Source organism: Pyrgilauda ruficollis, unplaced genomic scaffold (assembly GCF_017590135.1).
Source record: "Pyrgilauda ruficollis isolate IOZ18807 unplaced genomic scaffold, ASM1759013v1 scaffold27, whole genome shotgun sequence".
NCBI classification, from domain to species: domain Eukaryota; kingdom Metazoa; phylum Chordata; class Aves; order Passeriformes; family Passeridae; genus Pyrgilauda; species Pyrgilauda ruficollis.
This window is the reverse complement of record NW_024524044.1, coordinates 2,213,714-2,237,691: the sequence shown is the minus strand read 5'-3', so window position 1 is coordinate 2,237,691 and position 23,978 is coordinate 2,213,714. Positions and strand designations below refer to the sequence as shown.

General features: G+C 38.0%; 1 protein-coding gene across 1 annotated transcript in view; it reads left to right on the top strand.

The window, feature by feature from the left end:
* The window catches only part of TMEM168 (transmembrane protein 168), a 24,165-nt gene extending 187 nt beyond the window's left edge, over positions 1-23,978 (top strand). The window contains exons 2-5 of the mRNA XM_041471504.1: positions 3,355-4,620; positions 12,281-12,423; positions 14,841-15,115; positions 19,317-23,978. Coding sequence (XP_041327438.1) covers positions 3,427-4,620; positions 12,281-12,423; positions 14,841-15,115; positions 19,317-19,864 — 2,160 coding nt within the window. The 5' untranslated portion in view covers positions 3,355-3,426 and the 3' untranslated portion in view covers positions 19,865-23,978. The remainder of the gene's footprint in view (positions 1-3,354; positions 4,621-12,280; positions 12,424-14,840; positions 15,116-19,316) is intronic.

Here is a 23,978-nt window from a genome sequence, read left to right as displayed (position 1 = left end):
GCCGCGGGCTCGCACCGAGCGCGGCCGGGCGGGCTTCGCCGTGGGACGCGGCGGCCGCCAGCACCGATCGGCGACGCGGGGAGGCTGCTGAGGGACCCCGCGCCGGCGCGCCTGGTGCCGGCACTGACCTTCCCCGGCCGGGCCGGCCCCGCCGCTGGAGCTCCCGCCGGGAACGCGCCCTTCACCCAGAGCGGCGATCCCCGCTGCGGGCTCGTGTTCACATCTGCAAACTAACGCTGACCTTCACCGCGGGGTTAACTCTGATGTGCTTTTGTATTAGCTAAATGGGACTTTGTTTAAAAAAAAACCAAACAGATAAGAAAACAAAACAAAAAAAAAAAACCTCTTGCAGAATTGCTTTAAAAAGAACAAAAGTGCTAGACTGGAAGAGTAAAGGTGAAGGAAAGTGGATTCACTGTTTTAGATAGATCTCACTTGGGCTTAACTACTGAACCAGTTTTGGTGTTTGATTGTTTTTTCAACTTTCTTAGACGAGTTTGGGTTAAAACTACACAGAGTAGTGTTTGTTTACGTACAGGGACGCTGTTAGATAGTTTGGTCTCTAAATGTTAATGAGGCTCCAGGTTTTCCTTGAAATTATATTTGGAAAAGTTGGCAAATACTTAAAAGTGGGTGTCCACATTCTGTTTGGAATCTGAATGTGATTTGCTGAGATCTGTAAGTCGTGTCCAACCTGAAACCTTAAAGCTATTAATTTAAAACAAACACAGGAGCACTACCCACCCGCCACCCCCTCGAGGACTTTGAACAGTTCTTGTGTAAGCAAAGTATTGACAGAAATTGCTTGCAAATAGCTGTGTTTTAGAGAACAAATCAGTTATTGATATTTCTCTTTAAAATTGAATTGCTGTTGTGTTTTTGTTTGGCAATAGCTGTGTGGTGGAATATATTCATCATGAAAATGCACCTTTTCCTCTTCACAAAAAGTCGACCATGCAGTTTGGTTGAAAAATGCTAATGTTTAATAGTGTGGTTTAGGAGTGCACATTTTTGTGAATCAGCTAGAAGGTGGGGTCAGGAAGAAGAGATTGCATTCACAGATTGAGCTGTCATTTTGCAAATCCTTTTTTACTCCGTAGATTTTGTGTCGTTGCAGTAGGAACAGACATGTTGCCCCGTTTGTTCCCCCACCCCATCACCTGGCAGGGGAGGAGCAGAGGAGTTTCTCTTTCATGTTTCTCCTGCTGTGCTGGCAGCAAAACTCCACTTGACAGGAGCTGACCCAGTGTGTTCTGTCGGAGTGGCTCCTTGTTTGCCTAGGAGGGAGGTTGCTACTGTTAACGAGCCCACAGAAAACAATTTCGTGATTGCAGCAAAATTTTAAGCCGGGTGTGAGGCGGGAGCTTTGCTGTTTGCTCATATGCAAAGGGCTCATTCCTGCTGGCTTCTGGGGCTGCTGTCCCCCTGAATGTTTATAGGTTAACCCCTTGACTTGGAGGGGTTCCAGATTACAAGGATGGGATGGCATATGCTCTTCAGAGTAGCAGTAGTCGCATGTCAGTGCTGTGGGTTGAAAGGAGATGGGAAATAGTTTCTCTGTGTTCATGGTTTGAACTAGAGAGATCCGGAGGCAGGGGGAGGGCATGTGTAGCAACTGAAATAAATGGTTCATCAAATGTCCGTAAAATGAATGTTGATTGTAGTACAAGAAACAGTGAGATGGAGTCAGTGCTATGAAACCTAAATGGAATGTGAAAGTTAACTCACGTTTGTGTTATCTGTATGTACAATGGAGAAACGAAAGGGTGAGAGGAACAGAAAGTACCTTACTAAGTGAGGGAAGAGATATTGTGAGATACAAAGCATCCAGGCAACTCAGAATTAAGTCAATATCTGTCAAACACTACTAATAATGAATACTGTGAAAATGCACAGTTGAAATCCAAAGAAATTTTAATTTACAATAACTTCATGTGATAGCAATTTGCTTTAAATATATGGTGTGTATTCTGCTTCAGGTAAACAGATTTTTAACGCATAGTTCTTCCAAGTAATAGCTGCATTGTTGTTGGGTATGCAGCATAATTTGAAAATATGTGTTATCAAGTAAGTAATTTAAACAATAGGATTTCTTAGACCTTGTTTTTGTCTGCAGCAATTACTGAAGCTGGTTTTACACTCCGTGTCAGTCTTCAAATCTGCCAAAACTTAAGGGCAAATCAGTCAATTCACTTCAGCATTTGTTGTTCACTGGTTTAAAAAAAATGAGAATTTAAAAATCAAATATAAATAAATAATAAATTTTGCATTTGAGTCAAGGTGTCTTTTAACACTTCCCCCAGCAATTTAAATAAAAGCAGGAAGCTACAATCCAGCACTGAGTGTTCTTGGCACGCTGGTTTCTCTATCATACCAGTAACTCTTCAGAAGTCTCTGTAAGATGAGCAATTAGTTAATTACTTAAAAAATTATAGAGGCTATAAATCTTTTTATGTGTTGGAAACTCTGCCCATAACATTGCAAAATGCCCCTTAAAAATACTTCTGTCTGTTTGCAGCTATATTAAAAAGAAAATCACATCAGTTAAATGGATCTAAATGGGAGGTGCTTGTGTTCTAAATACAATATTTATCGTGATAATAACTGGGAAAAGGCGGAGACAAAAGGAAAACAGCACCAAGCAAAACAACCAAATCACAAATCAAACCATAAACCTACTAATAAAACAAAAAGCACGATACAACAGTGATCATCTTGTTTGTTTCCTTGTTTTTGTAGGAAGGGGGAAACTGGCTTGAAGGGGTGCAAATGAAGGCTTTAATTTTACATTAGGAGAAATCTCTGAAAATCATGCCAAATCAGTTGTTATATCTGTGTGGCCACTCTCCATTTGTGAAATGGAGATAATATTATCTTTTTTGCTCTGGGTTAGGCTCATTAACTGAGTGGGAAGTTCTTTTTGTAAATCATATACTTATTTGACTGCTAAAGGAAGTCTTGCAAAGAATGCTGAAAAGATTTAATAGAAAATGAGAACTTACCAAATGTAATGGTGAAATAAAATAGTGTTTTAAAATAATTACGAAATGTTCTAGAAGCCAGTGGCCATCTTACAAGGGCTTTGGATATCCATAGGTATCTAATATAGATACCTAATATATGAGTTTTGTGGAAAACTGCCCAGGCCAGGATTTGTTTTCCTCTCATTCAAGTTATGAAATAAGGTTTATGCAGAACCCATTATATATTGGTTTTCACGCTTAATTGGTCTTTTTAATGTGTTTTTTCACTTTAGATATTAAACTTCTTTGTGAGATGGGATGGGTCATATTTATGTTCTATATGTTTATAAGAAATGATTTACCACTAAAACTTCTCTTAATTCTCTTCCAGAACTTCAAGGATTCCAGACCACTATTACTGAAATGATATTACAGAAGGCAGCAATTGCAGTGTGTTGGTTGGATGAAACCTGAATATTTACTGTCAGTTGAGTGGGTGAAAGCCCTGCCTGCAGTTTACATGTGCAGGTCACTGCGCTACTGTGTTAGTCACTGTCTCTATGCAGCAATGACAAGGCTAGAAGAAGCAAACAGAGAAGTGAACATGCACTCATCAGTCAGATACCTTGGCTATCTTGCCCGAATCAACCTACTGGTTGCCATTTGCATGGGCCTTTATGTCAGGTGGGAAAAAACTGCAGATGCACTGATTTTGGTAATATTTATTCTCGGGCTCTTTGTTCTTGGAATTGCCAGCATACTGTACTACTATTTTTCAATGGAAACAGCAAGTTTGAGTCTCTCCAATCTTTGGTTTGGTTTTTTGCTTGGCCTGCTCTGTTTTCTCAATAATTCTGCGTTCAAAATGGATGTGAAAGAAGAAGCTACAAAATATTTACTTCTCTCTGCCATTGTTTTAAGGATATTATGTGCTTTAGTTGAGAGGATTTGTGGTTGTGTGCATCATCGACCAACTCTGCTGACAACAGTTGAGTTTTTGGAGCTAGTCGGATTTGCAATTGCCAGCACAACTATGCTGGTAGAAAAATCTGTAAGTATTATTCTGTTGGTCTTGGCTTTGGCCATGTTGATTATTGACTTACGTATGAAGTCTTTTTTGGCAATTCCAAATCTGGCGATTTTTGGAGCCATTGCATCCTTAGTCTTTTTTCCATCACTGCAAATCCCCACAAACCCTTTTGCCTTGGCGTGTTTCTTCAGCTGCCTCATTTCAGATCCCCTTCTGGACGTTTACTTCAGTGGACTTTCAGTTACTGAGCGATGGAAGCCCTACCTGTACCGTGGTAAAATTTGCAGGCGGCTTTCTGTCATCTCAGTTGGAGTCATTGAACTAATCTTTTTCATTCTTGCAGCCTTTAAACTACGTGATTTGGACCTCTGGTATTTTGTGATACCTGGTTTTTCTATTTTTGGAATTTTCTGGATGATCTGTCATGTGATTTTTTTTATAACTCTTTGGGGATTTCACACAAAACTCAATGACTGCCACAGGGTTTACTACACTCACCGAGCAGAAAACAGCAGCCTGGACAGAGTCATGGCATCTAAAGGAATGCGTCACTTCTGTTTGATCTCAGAACAGCTGGTATTTTTCAGCCTTGTCGCAACTGCTGTTTTGGGAGCAGTCTCTTGGCAGGTAAATAATAATCTCTTTATCTTGATCTCCTCCTGAAAATAATCTGAGAATTGCTGGATCCCTAAAATTCCTAAAATTTGATGGTGTGCTGTGGGTTAGCAATTCAAAGTTGGGATGGGTGGTTTCACTGTCTTAGGCTTTGCACTTAACACTTTGAGCTGCCTGGTGACGTGTAAAAAGCAAGTGCAACTTACCAGGTTCCTTGTGTTGGCAGCATGGGAAAAGGTAAGTGCTTCCATGGCAAAAGAGGTGAGCAAAGTATTTTGCATTTACCTACATGAGAAATTGTTTTGCTTTTAAATTCATTGTGCCATAAAATTTGTTTTCAGAATAAATCACTGTGTTAAACCCTAGTAATGCTCACTAAATCTAGGGCTTTTGTTGTGGACTATTTTAATTAGATTGAAATGTATTAAATAATATAATTTTCAGTAATTTAGCTTTGCTTTTAATCAATTACATGGAATCAGAGATCAGCTGATAAACTGATAAGTCGTTGGTATAACATGAGCTTTAAGTGTCTCACTTTCAAATCTGATTATGCACCCCAGGATATGATATCTGAAAGACCAGTCATTAAAATCACACAGTGTCCTTTGACTTTTCTTTCCATTCATGGGTTAAGGATGTTGTTTTTTCTTTATCAGAAAGCACACATTTCTTTCAAAATGTTTGTTCAGCGCCCAAGTTAAGACACATGGTGTGTTGTCATAGTTGCAGCAGGGCATTCAGAGTTTCTTTTCTGTTTCAAGTTGATATAAACCACAATAGCAATTAATTTTGTGTCCATTCACCTCTTATATAAATTACAAACATATATTAATGTATATAAAATATTCTTTTACAGTAGATCAGGTTTGCAGACATGTCTTTGTACTGTTTCCAGAACAATTTCCTGCCCACTCCTGTGGAATTTCTAATCCTGCAGATTTTCTCAGATTAAATAACCTTGTGGATGAATGGTATTAAATAAATTAGTGGAAGATTAAATTAACAGTTTCTTTGTGACTATGTTGGGTTTGGTTTGGTTTGGGATTGTTTTTTTTTGTATGAAGAGCAGAGGAATTTAACAGACAAGCCTGCAAGGAACACTGGGTAGTTTTGCTTTTTTTTTTTTGGAAAATTATCAGCACTCACAGCTGTGGTGTTTGGACTTGCAGAAAGGGCAGAAGGAAACAGAACCAAAAAAGTAGAGATAATAAACAATCCTGATAATAAACAATAAGCAATCAGTTCAGTGCAAAAGTTGAGGAGAATCAAGTTGGCAAGTAGCAGGTTGGAGCCAGGTAGGTCGGAATAGTTCCTCGTATGGTGCTGAGCTCTGGGGCTGTGTATCATGGCATGCCATGTGTGGTGCCCCATGATTGAAGGGGCTCAGGAGGAAGCTGACAAAATTCGCTGGGGTTTCTGTGTAGTATCTGGAAACCACATCTGGCTCAGGGAGTTCTTGAGCCACTGATGGTTAAAGTACTCAGGAAACATGTTTTTTCTGTCCTAACATCTTTCCTAGGCATGCATTTGAGCTCTTTGGAGACCGGACATTCTTCTGGATGGGCCTTTGGAGCAGATTAATACAGCCATTCATACATTCTTATATTAAGGAAATTTTTTTACACTTTACATTAACATTTTTAACATATTTTTCCTTAGAGTTTCTTAGGAATGCCAAGTATTCCTTGGTCTCCAGTTCCTGAAAATGTGTTTGCTCTTCTAAAGATTACTTAAAACATTTTTTGCATATGTAAGACGTAAGAATTTTCAGTCTTTGCAACATTAGTTTAGGATTTCTGTAGTTATTTCAGTATGTGTGAATTATATTTGAAATCTGTTGAAAGTGACCCGGAAGATGAAGCATTTTTTGTTTATACCTTTCCTCACTACTGAAAGCTTGTTTAATGATAGTGCATTTGATAAGAAAGGTGGCTTGAAATCACTTTGTGGTCTGCCATTTGACCTCCTACGAATAGAATTGCTAAAAATCTGAGCCTTGGAAAGGTGCTTCCTGTCAGCTATAAATAATTAGCAATAGCTTATAAAAAAAAAATCTCAGTTATAGCCAGAAATGGAGTGGTGGGAAGTGGGGGGGTTCCCGTTCATGGAAAATGTTTTGCAGACACATTATATATGCCCTCGTAATGTTTCTAATACCTGTAATATCTGTGCTTCATACGACTCTAATGCATATGAAAAGTCAAGACCTAAAGCACCAGTTGTCTGTTAATTGGTGTCTAGAAGTATCCTGTTTTATTAAAATTGCCAGAAAAATATCAAATCTCCTTTTGTGGAAGGGTTTTTAAAGTGAGGTGAATTAACTTGCTGTAGCTGGGACAGTGGTTTTCTTACTGATGCGGAGCTGTTGACGCTAAAATTCCTGTCAGTCAAGGACCTTTCTTTAAGGGGAACATAGCCTTTGTAATAACACAAGGGTTTAAAGTTTCTGTTCATGGTACTTGGGTATTTGCTTGGGGAGAGCTGTAAAAGTAATATATTAAAGTTAGGTGCATCAAAAAATGGAGTAACAGCTCTTCTTTCAGTGGGGCATTTCAGCTGGGACATGGTCTGCTTCTGAGAATAATCCTTGTTATAGCTGCAGAGGAAAGATGTCTTGTTGGTAAAAATGTACAGACATTTTCTTTGCAGAAACTGCAGGAAATGGTTAGCACCTGCCTTTACATTTGTGTGAGTAATTTCAGTCAGATCAATAGACTCTTTAGCACCAGCTTATTTCAGCAATTAATCATGTGCCTGGTTGTAATTAGGCCCTTGGATTGGACAAGATCCAGAAGAAGTCATGCAAATGACTCAGATATTACTTCTTCAAGAATCCAATAAAATGATGAAAAATTTGCAGATGAAGAGCTTGTAATTTTTAGACAAAGATCTTAGAAAGGTTTGGGGCACTCTTTTTCTCAAAAATTTAAAATCAAATTTTGTTAAGTACTCTATGCGAAGGTAACTACAGGTTTTCTGAGTTACTGGCCAAAGAGAATTATTATCCCTGGAAGGCTTGTATTTAGTACTACCAAGAGAAAAATTAACTATGTTAGAGCTGGTAAAGTAATGGAATGAAGTACATTATTCAGTACATTATTCTTGGTTTTAGTGAATTTTATGGGTTAGTAAAATAATAGTATTCTTTACATGCTTGAGTACTCATACTTAAATGGATGGATTGTAGCATTTAACTTTAATTATTTATAGGAAACAAAATAAGTTTATGTATGAGTACTTTCCTGTTTGAGGGAGAGCTAATGATTTTGTAGTTTTTATTCTGGTGTTTTTATTCTGCCTCTATATATAGCAACATCTATATTTACTTAGACGTACTTATATTAACATCACAGGTTAAATAACTTGAATGCAAATCATATCCAGTCTTTCTCCTTCTCTTTAGCCCTGCTTTTCTTCCTATCTTGTATTTTTAATCCCATCCTCCTTAGGCTTTGTTTGTTTGGAGCTATTTGTTGTTTCTTTATTTCCCCCCAGAATCCCTGCTGCATCCTCTGGCCTCTTTCCATATTTTCTCAAATATCCATGCCATTCCTGCCTTTTTTCAACTGTCTGGTCATGTTTAGTTCCCCCTTTCTTTTTATCACAGTTTTTCCTCTTTTTGCTGATTTGCCTTCAATACCTGTGCTTTGCTGTTATTATAAAGACTGTTCTGTTGAGTTGCTTTTCTCATACATTTATTCCCTCTTTTCCTACTGTTCCATCATCTCTTAAGCTGCATTCTAAGTTCCCATTGCTCACTGCTCACCATTTCTTCTCAAACTAACCCTCTATCATGTGTACTTTTGCTGCCTGTCTTGCTCTCTTCGGTGTGTGCTCAGCCCTCCTTGGCTCTCTCCCTCTCCAGTCCCATCCCGAGGGCTACCTCAAGTTGCCTGCTGAAATGCACAGTGGCAGCACACCTTGCTGCTGTCACTACCACTTTGAGAGCTCCTCAGTCCTGAAGGGGATTTCTGGTGACAGGAGAAAGTATTCATTGTTAGTCTAAAGAGTCTATTATGTGTTTAGCTATTATTTAGCTATTATGTCAAAATTTCATTAGTTCCAGGATTCACATTTTTGTATTTAAAAACATCAGAGTTTTAGCGTGATAACTGCTTGTGATTTTGCTGGAACAAATGCACATAGATAAAAGCACAGGCTTTGCCATGGCTAGAACAGGAGTCAGGGATGGGAAACACAGCACTTAAATCTATCTGCCAGTGATTGTGACAACTTTTTTCTGCAAACTCTTTTTTAGTAGATTTTCCCACTCGAATAGTCATAGGTAAAGGATTATTTATTGATCTCCATAGACTGTCTATTCGGTAACTTGTTATAAGACTGTTTCCTCTGGTAGCTGATGTACTTTGTAGCTTTACAAATTTTGTCATTAAGCTTTTTTCTGCCTGTAATATACGTATCTTGTCTTCATTTGAAATAAGCTATTCATCGAATGTTTGTAGATTAGTTAGCATGTTACCCTTTTTCTCCTGAGCCTTCTCTGTCACAGAGGGTGTTCTTCTATTATACTTCTTTTGTTCGGGGGGTTTTGTGTATCTTTGTGTGTCTGTGTATAAAAACAGGTAAATACTTGGATAATGGAAAACAAAACAGTATTTTTGCTTGGAAATGCACAAAGGCATCTTTGTAAGCTTTCTCAGTTATTGGTCTGTTAGATATAATCACAGACACCCTGCTGTGTGAGCAGTGGGTTGGACCAGACAATTTCCTGAGGTTCCTTCCAACCCCAACCATTCGGTGATCCTGTGACCATCTTAGTTGACATATATTTAGTGTTTCATTTATGTTTTAAATAGAAGGGCTCTTCTATAGGTCTTTGTAATTGGCTTCCAATTTAAACTAACATTTTATGCATTTTGGGTTTTTTTTCTTCAGTCACACATCCATAATTAAATACAGTTCCAGACTTACTCTGCTTCAAACAGTGGTTTTTCTTTGGGATAGAAGTTGTTCTCATGGCAAATGAGTATAAAATGACATCTTGGCTGTAAAATACCTCTAAATTCTTCTGGTGTTCTAACTGTTACACTTAACAAGAAACAGTGCTCAAATAAAGAGAAAGTGGAAAGATGCTACTACTAGTGAAATCTCACTAGTAGTAAAAGAAAAAAAATGTAAGAGTGCTTTTATTGTATGTCAGTTCAGTCATCAGAGGCAAGAAGTGGATTTTTTTCTTTCACCTTTTCTGTGTTACTTGAAATGAGACTTAATTGTTAATTCCTTTAGAACAAGATAGACAAAGGCAAAAAAAACCTAAAAAAACCCCCAAAGATTAAGAGATAAAATGATTTCTCATGGTTTTTTTTCAGTAGGATTGCCTAGATGGTCCCTGTCTTCTGTTTGCTTTTTGAGCAGTCTGTCTGGAATCAATGGGCACTTGGAGTTCAGGGAGTTACTGCAGGTTCACGTTGCTAGTGCAGTCGAAAACAATGAAAATGGATTGAACACATGAAAGAACAAAATCCCTTTCTGGCTCTGCCTGTGCATCCATGGCCATCTGCTCCATTAAGGACCAGTCATCAAATCTTTGGGATTTAATAAAGCACTGACAGTTTCCATCTGGAATTTTAGCTGTTTATCTTAAGGGAGGAACCTGTCTTCAGTTTTACTGCAATAACTAAATCAGATAGTTTTTGCTATTTGAAGTTCTAATTGTTTAGGTATTTTAAAATGCTACTGGTCATTTTTTTGCAGTGCTAGATTAAGATACTTTATTATCCTACTATAGATTTGTTCTAATCATCATTAGGCGTTTTTACATTTATGATATATTTCTTCTGAATCAAAACTGTTGAAAAAGTGCTGACAGCAAGTACCAGCGTCTTTACATTAGATGGATGTCTACAAATATAAAATATCCAACATTTTCCTATTCCATAGCATAAGACGGCCACTAAAAGACAACACAGTTGGAACCTCAGATGGAGCTGAGTTGATTCATAACACTATAGAGCTTATTTTCCATTCCTGTTGTAAGACTTGGTACAAATTCAAAACAGGATACAGGGCAAGATGGATCATTGAAATGATCCTTTTTGTTTCTGTATGAGATCCTTAGTTCACAAGTACTTGGGAATTTTCTTTGCCAGTATCTTCATATTAGTAGGAGCATTTTCAATAACTAAATGTAAATATTTTTTAGGAGTTAGACTCAGTCAGAGTGAGTCTTTGTGGTAATTTCAATTCCTGTTGCAGCAGAATGTTGTTTGTTTGTTTTTTACAGAAATCAACTATGTATTAGTAAATGTAATACTTTCCAAAACTGCTTTGTTCTTATGAAGCAGGACAGCTTAATATGGAGTATTAGCTCTGTGAATGCTATGAAGTCCTGTAGAGGATGTTCCTTTATTTGTCTGGTATTTGTGTAACTGACAAAGAATTGTCTTTTTAATTGAAATAATGTTCACAAATGATCTCAGAATTCATCTCTTGTGTGATACGTAGTATTCCGTAAGTTAAATGTATATTTTTAATGATCATAGAATGCTTTAGGTTGGAAAAGACCTCTATGATCATCACATCCAGCCATTAACCGAGCACTGTCAAGTCCACCACTAAACCACGTCCCAAAGTGTCACACGTACACATCTTTTAAATACCTCCAGGGATGGATGCAATACAGTGTGCTGTCATCTGATGCCAGATACATAATATCTGTGCTGTACCTCACTGATTAAGGCCTGACCCTGCAGATGCTTACAGATCTTATTTTATGCACACAATTGTTTTGTGGCATTTGATATTCTTGCCTCCTTTGATAAACTAAGGTATGATCAGTTTTTACAGCTAAATACTGTGCTGGCAGTGTTTTCAAATGCATTCCTTTCAAAAGAGTGATCCTTGCTTACCAACCACCTTCTCCCCAAGTTTTTCATTTGTCTTTACAGTGATTCACCATGTAATATGTGGAAAAATAAATATACATTACCAGTAATACTTTGCATGTTTCAGGGCCCAATTATGTGGGATCAAACAAAGGGATTTTCATACAATGCCTAAATCTCTTCACTTTCTTTTTAGCCAACCAATGGGATCTTCATGAGTGCATTTCTGATTGTTCTACCTTTGGAGTCCATGGCTCATGGGCTTTTCCATGAGCTGGGAAACTGCTTGGGAGGAACGTGTGTCGGGTATGCTCTTGTGATTCCCACCAACTTTAACCGAGCACTGTCAAGTCCACCACTAAACCACGTCCCAAAGTGTCACACGTACACATCTTTTAAATACCTCCAGGGATGGATGCAATACAGTGTGCTGTCATCTGATGCCAGATACATAATATCTGTGCTGTACCTCACTGATTAAGGCCTGACCCTGCAGATGCTTACAGATCTTATTTTATGCACACAATTGTTTTGTGGCATTTGATATTCTTGCCTCCTTTGATAAACTAAGGTATGATCAGTTTTTACAGCTAAATACTGTGCTGGCAGTGTTTTCAAATGCATTCCTTTCAAAAGAGTGATCCTTGCTTACCAACCACCTTCTCCCCAAGTTTTTCATTTGTCTTTACAGTGATTCACCATGTAATATGTGGAAAAATAAATATACATTACCAGTAATACTTTGCATGTTTCAGGGCCCAATTATGTGGGATCAAACAAAGGGATTTTCATACAATGCCTAAATCTCTTCACTTTCTTTTTAGCCAACCAATGGGATCTTCATGAGTGCATTTCTGATTGTTCTACCTTTGGAGTCCATGGCTCATGGGCTTTTCCATGAGCTGGGAAACTGCTTGGGAGGAACGTGTGTCGGGTATGCTCTTGTGATTCCCACCAACTTTTGCAGGTATGGTTACTGTCCATTTCAGCTTCACAGTGTGTAAATGTGTTGTTTGCTCATGGAGGCAATGCAGTGCTGTTGCTTGGTTTTTCAACAATTAAATACAAATTCAAATAATAGGCAGATTTTCTGTTTCTCCTCTTTCTCACCCTGGAATGAGTAACTGCACCTTTCTGTCTAGGTAATTTGCTTTTAGGAAGCTGATGAATACAGACCAGCTGTGCATAGGCAGATTTCACAGCCCATATCTCAGGCAAAGGAGGACTGGGGCATTTGACTCAGACCAGGTATCTTACATGAGGAGATTTAATAAACCAAACAGATCAGTTCAAAATAATTTTGAATTCAATTAAATGAGGTAGTGTCTACATTTAAATTTCATTAAAATTAGATTTGCAAATGGACTACATGTCATGTATTGGTGTTGAGAATTTGAAGCTGTTTTTTTTTTCCAACATAAATGTTACCATATGAGAAATTAATGATTGTAAAGGGATTGTACTATTATTATTTGCCCATTTGTGTGTTTTTCTTAGAAGCCTTTAACTTGCAAATGCTGCTTTTGCTATAAAATTAAAATCAGTGTGTGCACATTTTTTTGTAAATGATAAACAAGACCTATATAAATTATCTCTTCAAGTCACAAGAGAAATAGAGTAGTAAGTTGAAATGAGAGGCTTCAAAATAAAACTGCCCAATTTATGAATACTTCACAACTTCAGTATGTGTAATGGATTTAGTGGATAAGGAAGAACTTAATATCAAAGAAACCAAAGATAGTATGCTTATCTTAGATAACTGTATCTTAAATATTGCAAAAAACAAATTTTCTGAGCTTCTGATCTTCAGTAGTCTTTCAGCTGTGCACCCTTAAAAAATCCTGGTCCATTATTGTTACAGATTTGAGAAACAGATTTTCAAAATTTACATTACAATAAAAATAAATTTATTTTGTTTCCATGGTAACAATTTAATTCTTTCATTATATTATATTATTCTGGCACAGGCAGTTCCCTCTAATTTTGAGCAAATGAGATATTCTTGAGCAACTGTTTAGGACCTGACAGAACTAAACTTCCTTATTAACAAAGCTTGACTATTTCAGTGATGGACCCAGTCTTCACTTGCTGCGACAAACAGTAATGATGAGGTATTCAATGTAGCTCTGCCAGTGGAATGTTAATTTTCATAAAAGCCCTAGACAGGTGAGAAGGTTCAAAATCTAGTTAGCTAGACCAATAAGGAGACTAGGTAGCTTTACACACTGACTTGCAAACAAAATACATGAGGAATACACACATACATACGTATATAGGGGGAAAAAAAACATAATGTCATGTTTTTTATTAGTAGAGTAAGACTTAGCTCCATATTTTCACTCACAAAACCTCTCTATGTCTGTAACTGAGCATAAATGAGGCCAATTTGGCCCAGCTGTCAGTCATGTTCCTTATCATTACCCTTATTACATCAGCTGAAGAGTGATGAATGCTTTTCTCTTTCTGAAAATACATTCTGCAGAGCACTCCCCTAACTGGGTGTCTTGCAAGACCAAATTTCCTATTATTATGATTAATGAATAGCTGTGTAGACCTAAAATAAAAAGTGTATTTTTATTCGATATTTTAGATACTGTATATGTTTGTGTTTATTTATTATATAATTATTTCTATTTTATATAAAATATAGATAACAATACAAATAAAATTCATTTTGGAACCCAGGAACTCTTTTTTATTTTTCTTATATATGTGTATTCATATCTACGTAGACATAAATACACATACATAGTTTGTTCCAGGTCTAGTTTGTAACTTTCTTAAAACTGATTTTCTAAGCTGTGAATACTGTTATCTGAAACACATTTCTTATGCTGAAAGAACAGCATCTGAACAGCACAAACAAGGAAGAATTACTATATTTGTGTGAGTTCCATATTTCAGAGTATCTGAGTCAAGTGTGTATGTGGATTTCTCTTTCATCCATTATTGGAAAGTAGTTTGCATTATGGTCTGTGCAAATTAGCACTCATTTTCTCTGCACTTCTTCCCAGCTGTTCATGAAAAAATGCCTGTCTGAAGGCAGTGCTCCTCAGTGGGACTTCATTAAATTGTTGGAGCCTCCCTTCTTCCTATCACAGCTTCCTTCTCTCCCTCTGTCTCTCAGTTGCAGGAATAGCATAGGGCTGACTAAGGACTATGCCTGGAACTGAAGTGTGACAGAAGGGAGATAATGGTCCCTCACTCAAATGCAGTAATTTGAGTTGTTTATAAACCGTAAATTTAAAGTATATTCGAGTTTAGAACAGTGCTACCTCATAGCACACAAAATATGCACAGGGGAAAAAATCACCAGCTACTAGAAGTCCACTAAGCATGAAATAATTGCCAGCCATAATCATTAGCTCTTCTCCTTCTCTTTAGTCCTGATGGCCAACCAACTCTTCTTCCACCTGACCATGTGCAGGAGTTAAATTTGAGGTCTACTGGCATGCTTAATGCCATCCAAAGATTTTTTGCTTATCACATGATTGAGACATATGGTTGTGACTACTCTACAAGCGGGCTGACCTTTGATACCCTTCACTCCAAGATCAAGTCTTTTCTTGACCTTCGGACTGCAGATGGACCCAGACACGATACCTACATTCTGTATTACAGTGGTCACTCACATGGCACTGGTGAATGGGCACTGGCAGGTAAGTGATCTGGGGATTTTTTTTTGTTAGTTGTTTTGGTTATTGATAACCTTTCCAAGTCAATTCATTAATTCTGTAGAAAATCATACTGTATTGCAAAACTTTGAAGTTTTGAATGTACTTACTACCAGATTGTTCAGAATGGCAAAGAACCATCAGTCTTTGGAGAGCAGTTTTATACAACTTCCTGGCAGGGAGAGAAGAAAGGAAAAGGTAGTAGTATTACAGAGCATGACTGCTGACTGCCTCTGCTAGTGGAGAGAATGGAGAAATGCAGAATCCCCTTTGGTATGCAGGTAAATTATTGTTAAGAGGTAGCTCTTTCCTTCTCTTGCGTTGAATGGCAGTCAGGTGTGTTACTTCATGAACTTTATGTCATTTTAGCATTTACCAACTTTGATAAAAATCCTTTTACAGCCAACTAATCTTACACTGATTCTCAAAATTGTCTACTATTATTGACTCAAAATGTGTTCTTTCAAGTTCAAACACAGTTTCATATTCCCCTGATTTTCCTTGCACATGATTTTTGTATTCCACAAGGTAATTTTAAAGATTGCTTTTTTCCCCACATGGAATTAAAAGTGGAAATTACATACTCCTGCTCTAAAGACAGATTTTTCCCTGTATTTTAAGGAATATTTGTTCACTGAGGAATATTTATCACTTGTTCACACTAATGAACAAGCATAATGTTTTCTCATTCCTTGGAAATGACAGACTGAATTACAGAGTGTTCTGTGACACTGTGTCAGTTAGACTGTCACAAAGGACTGCATTTATGTCTTTAGGATGTGCTTTGCTTTTTTTTTTGTAAAAGAATCAGTAAAAGAAACAGGAGGCAGATACACAATTCACACTACAAAAACAGGTCTTCAAACATGTAACAAACCTTGTATCATAAAAACAGGTATGATGTGCTGACACTGTGGACTTTGGGAGTGATTGTGGGCATAGTGTAGCCTCAAGATTGTAAACCTCTATTTAAAGTGCCAGTTTAATGCCTTGTCATATGCTTGGCATGGACTTCACCATTTCCCCCTTTCTTGGCCCGTTTGTTTGGTAAACTTAATGAAGTTGTCAAATCATTGCAAGGTTTAACCTTGCTCTGCTGCTGTAGGGAACTGAGGTCACTGTGTGCAGAACGGGAATCTCATAGTAAATACATTGAAAATTTGTAACTTTTTTCTTCCTGGGGTAGAATTAATTCTCTTGGACAGCACTTTGCCTGTGAGCTCCAGGCTCTTTGTCAGCAGTGTCTCTCCAGGTGCATGTGCCCTTCAGTAGGGCATGCCCTTCATTGTGTGCTCATGCTGAGGTAGGTGTTCAGGCACGGGTCATTTTCCATCTGGAGGCTCTGTACCTGTTTTGGTGCGGTTCCATCCCTGAACCTTTAGACCTGCTGAAGAGCAATGTGTATTTTTTCTCAAGGGCTTTATCTGTATCAGCGATTTTAAAAAGCCACAGCTTTTACTGTGAGCTTAGTGCGAGTGGTGAGCTACAGTGTATTTAGGGTGGCCAAATTACTTCTCTGAGCAGGGGATGGTATGTCCATAAGAGCAGCTGCCACCCTGTGCAATTGCTGAGTGTGTTCACACCTTGTGTGGAGCAGACTATCAGCAAAACTCCACCTGTGGTCCAGCCAGCAGCATAGACAAAGTCAGCTTTCTTGCATGTGTAGGGCCAAATGTTGCTGCAAAAACTGGACAGCTTCCACCCCAGTCCTGGCTTATTACATCTAGCCACCCTGGAGTGTGACTGGGGAGCTCAGGTCTCTCTGTAGCTTGTAGGTAGCTGTAACCCAAATTAATATCTAGCCTTGAGGAGAAAGGCCAAGGTAACTGTTAAAACTTGAGTGCTGAAAGATACAGTGTGCAAATACAGTGGTGTTCAACTTCCTCACAAACCTCCTTTTCAATCCTCTGTCCAAACACAATCTTCAGCTTCTACATGGGTACATGTATAGTCACATAAAGGAGAATAGGCAGTTGCCATAAGCCTTGCATGCTTTTTTGTGATTAATTTTAGTTAAATGATGGAATGTAATATGGTCTTCCTTCCAGATATCACTGCTCTCACATGTACCTTGAAAGTGTAAACTGAAAATACAAGGCTGTACTTGTGCCCCATGTATTGGACACTGGTGTTTTGTGACAGATGGAACCTTGGCCATCAGTTCCAGCAATGTGTACTATGCTCTGACCTGTAAAGAGGATGAAAGAGATGACAACAATGAAAAAAAAATCATCTGATTAAAAAAGTAGTTTCGCATTGCTGCCTTATGCCATGGTGCAGCACAGTAGTAGCAGTGTAGTCTTTGCTTTGTAATGACATATTGCAAAAGAGGCTTACTGAATTAATTAATTCAGTAGTGATGTTTCTCTGTTGTTGGAAGCTGAGATTCAGCACAGTGGTGTATAAAAGAAACTGTTAACTAGTCATGCATGAAGTACGAGCAGTCAAATGGCCTGGGGGGTCATGTCTGAATGAAGGCAAAGGCATGAGCTGGGCTAATAAAGCTTTGTCTCTGTTCCTGAAACTGTTGGCGTATCTGTTGTCCTGCTAAACCTGCCAGAGAGCCAGAGGTGGCCAGACACCTTCATTTCTTACACAGCTTGGTGCCTAAACCTTGTGCTGGGTGATAAGCCCATGTGTTTGAGGTCCATAGGATTGGAAGCCAAGCATGTGTTTGCTTGTGTCTGTGAAGGATGAGATGGTTTTCTTTGGGTGACTCTATCCAATGCTGTTTTGAAATCACCTGCACTCCTACATAGCTACACTTCAATAAAGTTTATTTATAAGCCTTTAAATTGTGAACAAATAAAGAAATTTTTATAGATAATTCACACAGAAGATGTACCTAGGTAAGGAAAACTACTTCCATATAAGTCTCTGCTGTAAATAACTACAGCAATCTGAGGATCATGTACCAAGACAGGTCATTACTTTAGGTTTGCATCTTAGAGATTTTCTCTGGTACAAAATTTTCCAGATTTTATATTCTTGGAGAAATGTGCAGCTCTGCAATTTTGCTTTTACTTTAATTACAATAGTATGCACAATGCTTTAATTCTGAGATATTAATTTGAAGCACTTTTTTGTCACCCCTTACAAGTAGAACTGTAAGTGCTGAAATATGCAGCTAACAACTTTTTAAACACTGCTTAATTATATTCACTAGTGAAAAATCACTCTGGAATTAAAATTCACTTATTTTAAATACCTTTCTTCTTCTTCATTTTTTTAAGTTGATATTTTGAAACTTGAGTGATTTTGTTGTAAACCTGTATCATAGCTTCAACTAGCCAGAACTGAGGCATACAGTTCTTTTCTTTAGTATCACTGGGGAGACAATGGAGAGTTGTTTGCAAGATGTTGTCCTTAGGTACCTGAGTAAGTAGTCTGCCTTTCAAAGCTACATAGATCCTGCAGCATCCAGTACACTTAAGCAGAAAGACTTCCCACTATAGATAATATTTCAGGTTTAATTACAATCTCCTCTTTCAAAGTGCTGTTGGAACGGGAGCTGAGACAGAACATGAGAAGCTGGACACTAGTTGCAAGGGTCTTCTGACCTGACAGGAAAAAAATATTGTGGAAAAATTCCAATGAGATTTTTGTTTCATTGAGTTGTAAATCGAGAAGTTTTCTTGAAGCTCTGAAAACAGCTGTCTCTGTAGAGAGAATCTCTTCATTCCTGATCATGTGAATTTTTGTGCTTGCTTTGATTCCCACCATTTGAAAATGTATTTTCTTCTAAATTCATCTCTTATAGGAGCCTATTTTAATATTCATAAAAACATATCAAAAAAGAGTCATATTCCTGTTCCTAAAATTATTAAGATTTAATACAAAATAAACTTTATTTCAGATTTTTTTCCCTGTTTATCTGTATTTTCCAGATTTCATCAGTTAGCTATAATTTCTTTCACTCTGTAAAGGAATTCCTATTTTTGTTATTGTTGGTGGGCTTTCTTTCTAATCAAGAGTAAGTTAATGGCTTCGTCCGCCACAGCAAGTCAGTTAATACCTCTATGGAGATATGCAACACTTACAGACAGAAAGGATTAATTGAAAGCATGTGTTGTATCTGTCCAAATTGCTAAAGTAAGGGATTCTTAGAACCAGTCAAAACAGTTCAAGCTCTGCAGAAGTTTCTGTTTCTTTATCCCGATACTAAATCTTTTTGTCCTTGTGGCAGGGGGTGATGCTTTACGACTTGACACGCTGTTGGAGTGGTGGAGAGAAAAGAACGGCACTTTTTGTTCTCGACTGATCATTGTTTTAGACTGTGAGAACTCTCAGCCTTGGGTGAAAGAAGTAAGAAAAGTAAATGACCAGTATGTTGCTGTGCAAGGAGCAGAAATGGCCAGAGTTGTAGACATCGAGGAAGCAGACCCTCCACAGCTTGGTGACTTCACCAGGCAATGGGTTGAGTACAACTGTAACCCTGACAGCAACATCAGCTGGTCTGAGAAGGGCCGCACGGTGAAAGCGATGTATGGTGTGTCAAAGCACTGGAGCGACTACACTTTGCACTTGCCAACGGGAAGTGATGTTGCCAAACACTGGATGATGTACTTCCCACGCATCACCTATCCATTAGTACATCTGGCAAACTGGTTTTGTGGTCTCAATCTGTTCTGGGTCTGTAAAGCGTGCTTTAGGTGCTTAAAAAGATTGAAAATGAGTTGGTTTCTTCCCACAGTGCTGGATACAGGGCAGGGCTTCAAACTCGTCAAATCCTAATCACCAACCAAAGAGAAAATGAAGTGAGAGCTTTGTGAACTTTCTCACTGTACCATACTTAAAACTTTTTCTATGACTATTTTTCTCAGAAAAAGTCTGCTCTACTCACTTTATTCAGTTTTTGAGCAGCTACAGTATATGCAACAGTTAGAAATTGCAGTCTTAAACAGAAGAGGATAGAGCTATGATATTTTGAATTTTGTTACATGTACATACGTAAGAGACTTATTTAATATGACCATACATTTTGGAGACAGGTCCCATGTTCATATACTTAAGGCAGCCTTTGTTTAGAGACACCAGTTTGATGGACAGGAGCTCCTGTGAATGTTACATGATGCTGATCTGTCATTTATGTTCACTGTGCAGTTTAAATACAGGAAAGGAACCAAGCTAATAATCAATTTACATGTGCTTGAAATTATGTGGTGGGATCACTGAGCCAAAAAAAACCCAGAATATATAGCTACTGTATGTAAGTAGCTACCAAAAAGCTTTTGTTTTATTTGCTTTTACATCTTGTGCCCTGCCTCACTTCTCTGCTGCCATCAGTGGAAATTTGCCATGGAAAACAAGGAAATCAGACAACCCTCTAATGCTCTGATACTTCTCAGATGGTGTGTTTTGAAGTGAGTTTTAAAAATATTCAGTGTTACTTTCAACATTAAATATCTTGCTTGTGATATTTAAGCATACATTCCCAGAAGTTAATTTATATATGGAATAAAAACTGCAGTGAATATTTTTCTCTCACCTGTTAGGTGATTCTGAATTTTCCAGGCTCTTACTAGTTTGTGTTTTGAAAAGCTACTCTGAAAAAAACAAAGCAAAACAAAACCCAAGGAATTTAACAAAGAAAATAATCCTCAGATAAAAAATGGGAATACAAGTGTTGCCTTGCTTCCATGTTTATCTGAAGTCCTTGGTGTGCCTAAGATCTTGATTCTGTGAAGTTCTGAGTACAGAGCTGGACCAGTGAGTTCATTATCTATTAAAACCACAAGAAAAGTTTGTTTGAATGGATTATTCCCTTAGGAGAAGAGGGAATCCTCAGTATTCCTTAAGTCTTTTCTCCCACCCACAAGGTCCTGATTTTAATCCTTCCAGAGCTGGATGGGGCTGTAGAAATCCTTTCCTTCAGTCATAAAAGCTGAAGGATAAAATGTTTGTGTCATTTTCTCAAGTACAGAAAATTAGGGGTGAAACAAGTAAGTGGCTAAGACAGTGCAATTTGTGGTGGTGTATTTGCATATGTGTGTGCAATTCAGTAGATGTACAGTTTACGTTTTTCTGTTTCCATCAGTATTTTAATAAAAGTGTTAGAGAGTAGCTGATATTTGTCTAAAATATAACTTAGTAATATTTTTTTAATTTGAATACAGGCAAATAGCATGTAGCTCTTTAAGTCTTTGCCATCATGGCTTTTTTCTAATGCCATTTGAGCTTTTTAGCCAGCCATGTTAGAGAATCTGCTAACACTGATACCCATCAGTAGCTCCCAAAATAAATAATGAGAGCTACAACAGCCAAAGCAATTTGTACCCACCAACTTCGAAATGGTGATTTTCTCAGATCTACAAGTGGCAGCCACTAAGTTTCTTCATTAGTATGTATTACACAGTGTTGTTTAGCAAGGCACCGCTTCCCACACTGCTTTCCCTGTCTCTATCCCCTTCCATAATGTGGGAAGGGGATAAAGAAATAGAGATAAATTATATCCTACGAAGACTAATTTCCTTTGGGTCTTCTCTGAGTAAATGCTGTGATTGCAGCTCTGTCAGGGAATCAAGAGGTGGCAGTTGTCACTAAGGACAGAGGGTTCTCACGCCACCTTACTTCAGGTATCCAACTTAAGCTCCTGATGTGGGAGCCAGAGGTAGGAGTCATCTCATTTAAATTCAGATGTTCAACAACCAGATACCTGAATCCATGCTAGTGACCTGAAGTGCTCCACTGCTCATCAGCAAGGAGAAGTAAATATTTCCAGAGGAAGACTGGTTTGGTCTCTGTTCTAGGATGTGATTGAGGGCATTACATTTTTTTTTTTGTTTTGTTTTGTTTTGCTTTCCTGTGCCAAAGGTTGAGCAGACACATCCCCTATGTCTCTTTAATAGCCTTAGAGCACCTCTTAGCTATCCTCTGGAGCCTGAGCTGTGTACCTAAGCTCCTTGTTCAAGCACATAATCTGGATACTTGAAGTTGGGTTGAGCAAGGATCCATCAGGTTGCAGAAAAGCAGCACTGTCTTCTGCAGCAGTCACTGTCTTCCATTCCTGGTCATCAGCTCTTGAGTATAGATGCATAAAGACTCCTTTACATTTGGTTTGTAAAATCACCATTGTTTTGACTTCTCTTTCTGTAGAAGTTCACCTGACTGCATCATAAACTGTTAGAGCTTGCGCCTTAGAAATTTTTAGTAAAGTCCCCATAAATACCTCATAGTAACCCTGTGAACATTTTGAACATTTGAAGCCAAGAAGTTAATCCTTTCTGTTCTGAAAAAGCTTTAAATATCAACCATAACACTTGCCACTAATTATAATTGACAGATGTTAATGGGTAAGTTTCTACCTGCTGCTATTATATTTTTATGGATATCATCTGTATCTTTCTTTTTACATGAAAGGGAGCAAGAAAATGTGGGATTCCTGACCTCTCCTGAATCTGTGAACAGGAATCTGCTACGTAGTGCAGTGATGGACTTAGCTCTGGGCAGAATAAATGCAACAGTTTGTCCTGCTGTTTTGCCTCTGGATATTAAATGGTTTCCAGCTTACTTACCAAAGTTAGATTTTTTTCCTAGGATAGACTGGGTGTTACTTAGCTGTTTGCTGAAAGGCAGATAAAGAGCTGAAAAAGAGAGCAAAAATACTATTTGCAAAATTAATCGTGCTTGCAGATTTATTTCTGTTTTCTCAATTATAGACTTCTGGTTTTCTGAATTTGAAGTAGTTCTAACATGAGCTAAGGTGTTCCTACTTCTGATTTTGTTACTGCAAAGGCATGGTGAAAATGCTCACTTTAAAAGAAATGTTTACAGCTGTTCCAATTATGAGGCCTTTTTGGACAAAAAGACTGTCATGTGTTTCAAAACACTATCAAACCAGGGCTATGGATGATGAGGAATTCAACTTCATCAGTTCTTCACTTCTGCACTGACTTCTATCAAGGCATCCTACAGTGACCCACATTCCCAGGTGGAATTCTTCTCCAGCTCCTGGTGCTTATGCCTCTCCACAGGTTTCTGCCCAGCCTCAGACATGTGCCTGCGGGACAAACACTGGGAGCTCCTGTAATCCAAGTGAGGAGTTATCCTTCTGCTATTCCTGTATGAAAGACAGGGCCTGAAGGAAATTTAAATCTAATTCCAAAGAATGTTGCATATGCTATCAGTTACGTACATGTTGTTTAGAGGTAACGTGTACAAATTTCTGGGTAGAGAGAAACATTTTTGCAAGGTTTGTCTCTGTACTGTATATTCAGACATTTTGCTATAAAGTTTGTTATAAACTTGTGTCACAGCATGATTTTGTGTTGACTTTGTTTCATTTACCTCCTGTATAGCACCAGCCTTGCTGAAACATGCAAATGCACTGAGTCCTACAAATGTAAGTCTTTTAAAGGGGTTCAGATTGCATATTCACAGTAGTATTTTTCTCTGAACACGTATTGCGGGGGGGGGAAAAGCCATTATTCTTCATTTTTGCACTACTAGAGTGATGTATTTGCAGTTCCTTATGCTTTGTATGCCTTGTAGTTGTTTTCCAGTCTTCAGTTCAAGTTTTTCCCAAAATAATTTTGTGTATTTTGTAAAAGCATAGTTAATGCTTTGCTAGCAGTGAAGGACCTCTGTTGCCAGCAGTAGACAACAAAATCAGATTCATTTTCTTGTTTATAAATACCTCCTTTTGTGGGAGGATTTTTACTGAATATACAGGTTTTAGATATGTAAATAGATTTTTTGAATGTATTTGTGATACTACTTAAATATATTTTGCTGTTTTGGATGCTCATTTCCATTTCATCTTTTTGTTTATGTCTTGATCGCTTTCCAGATTTCTGTGCTCCCTTTTGAATTACATGGGGGTTTGCTATACAGCTTGCTTCATAGGAGG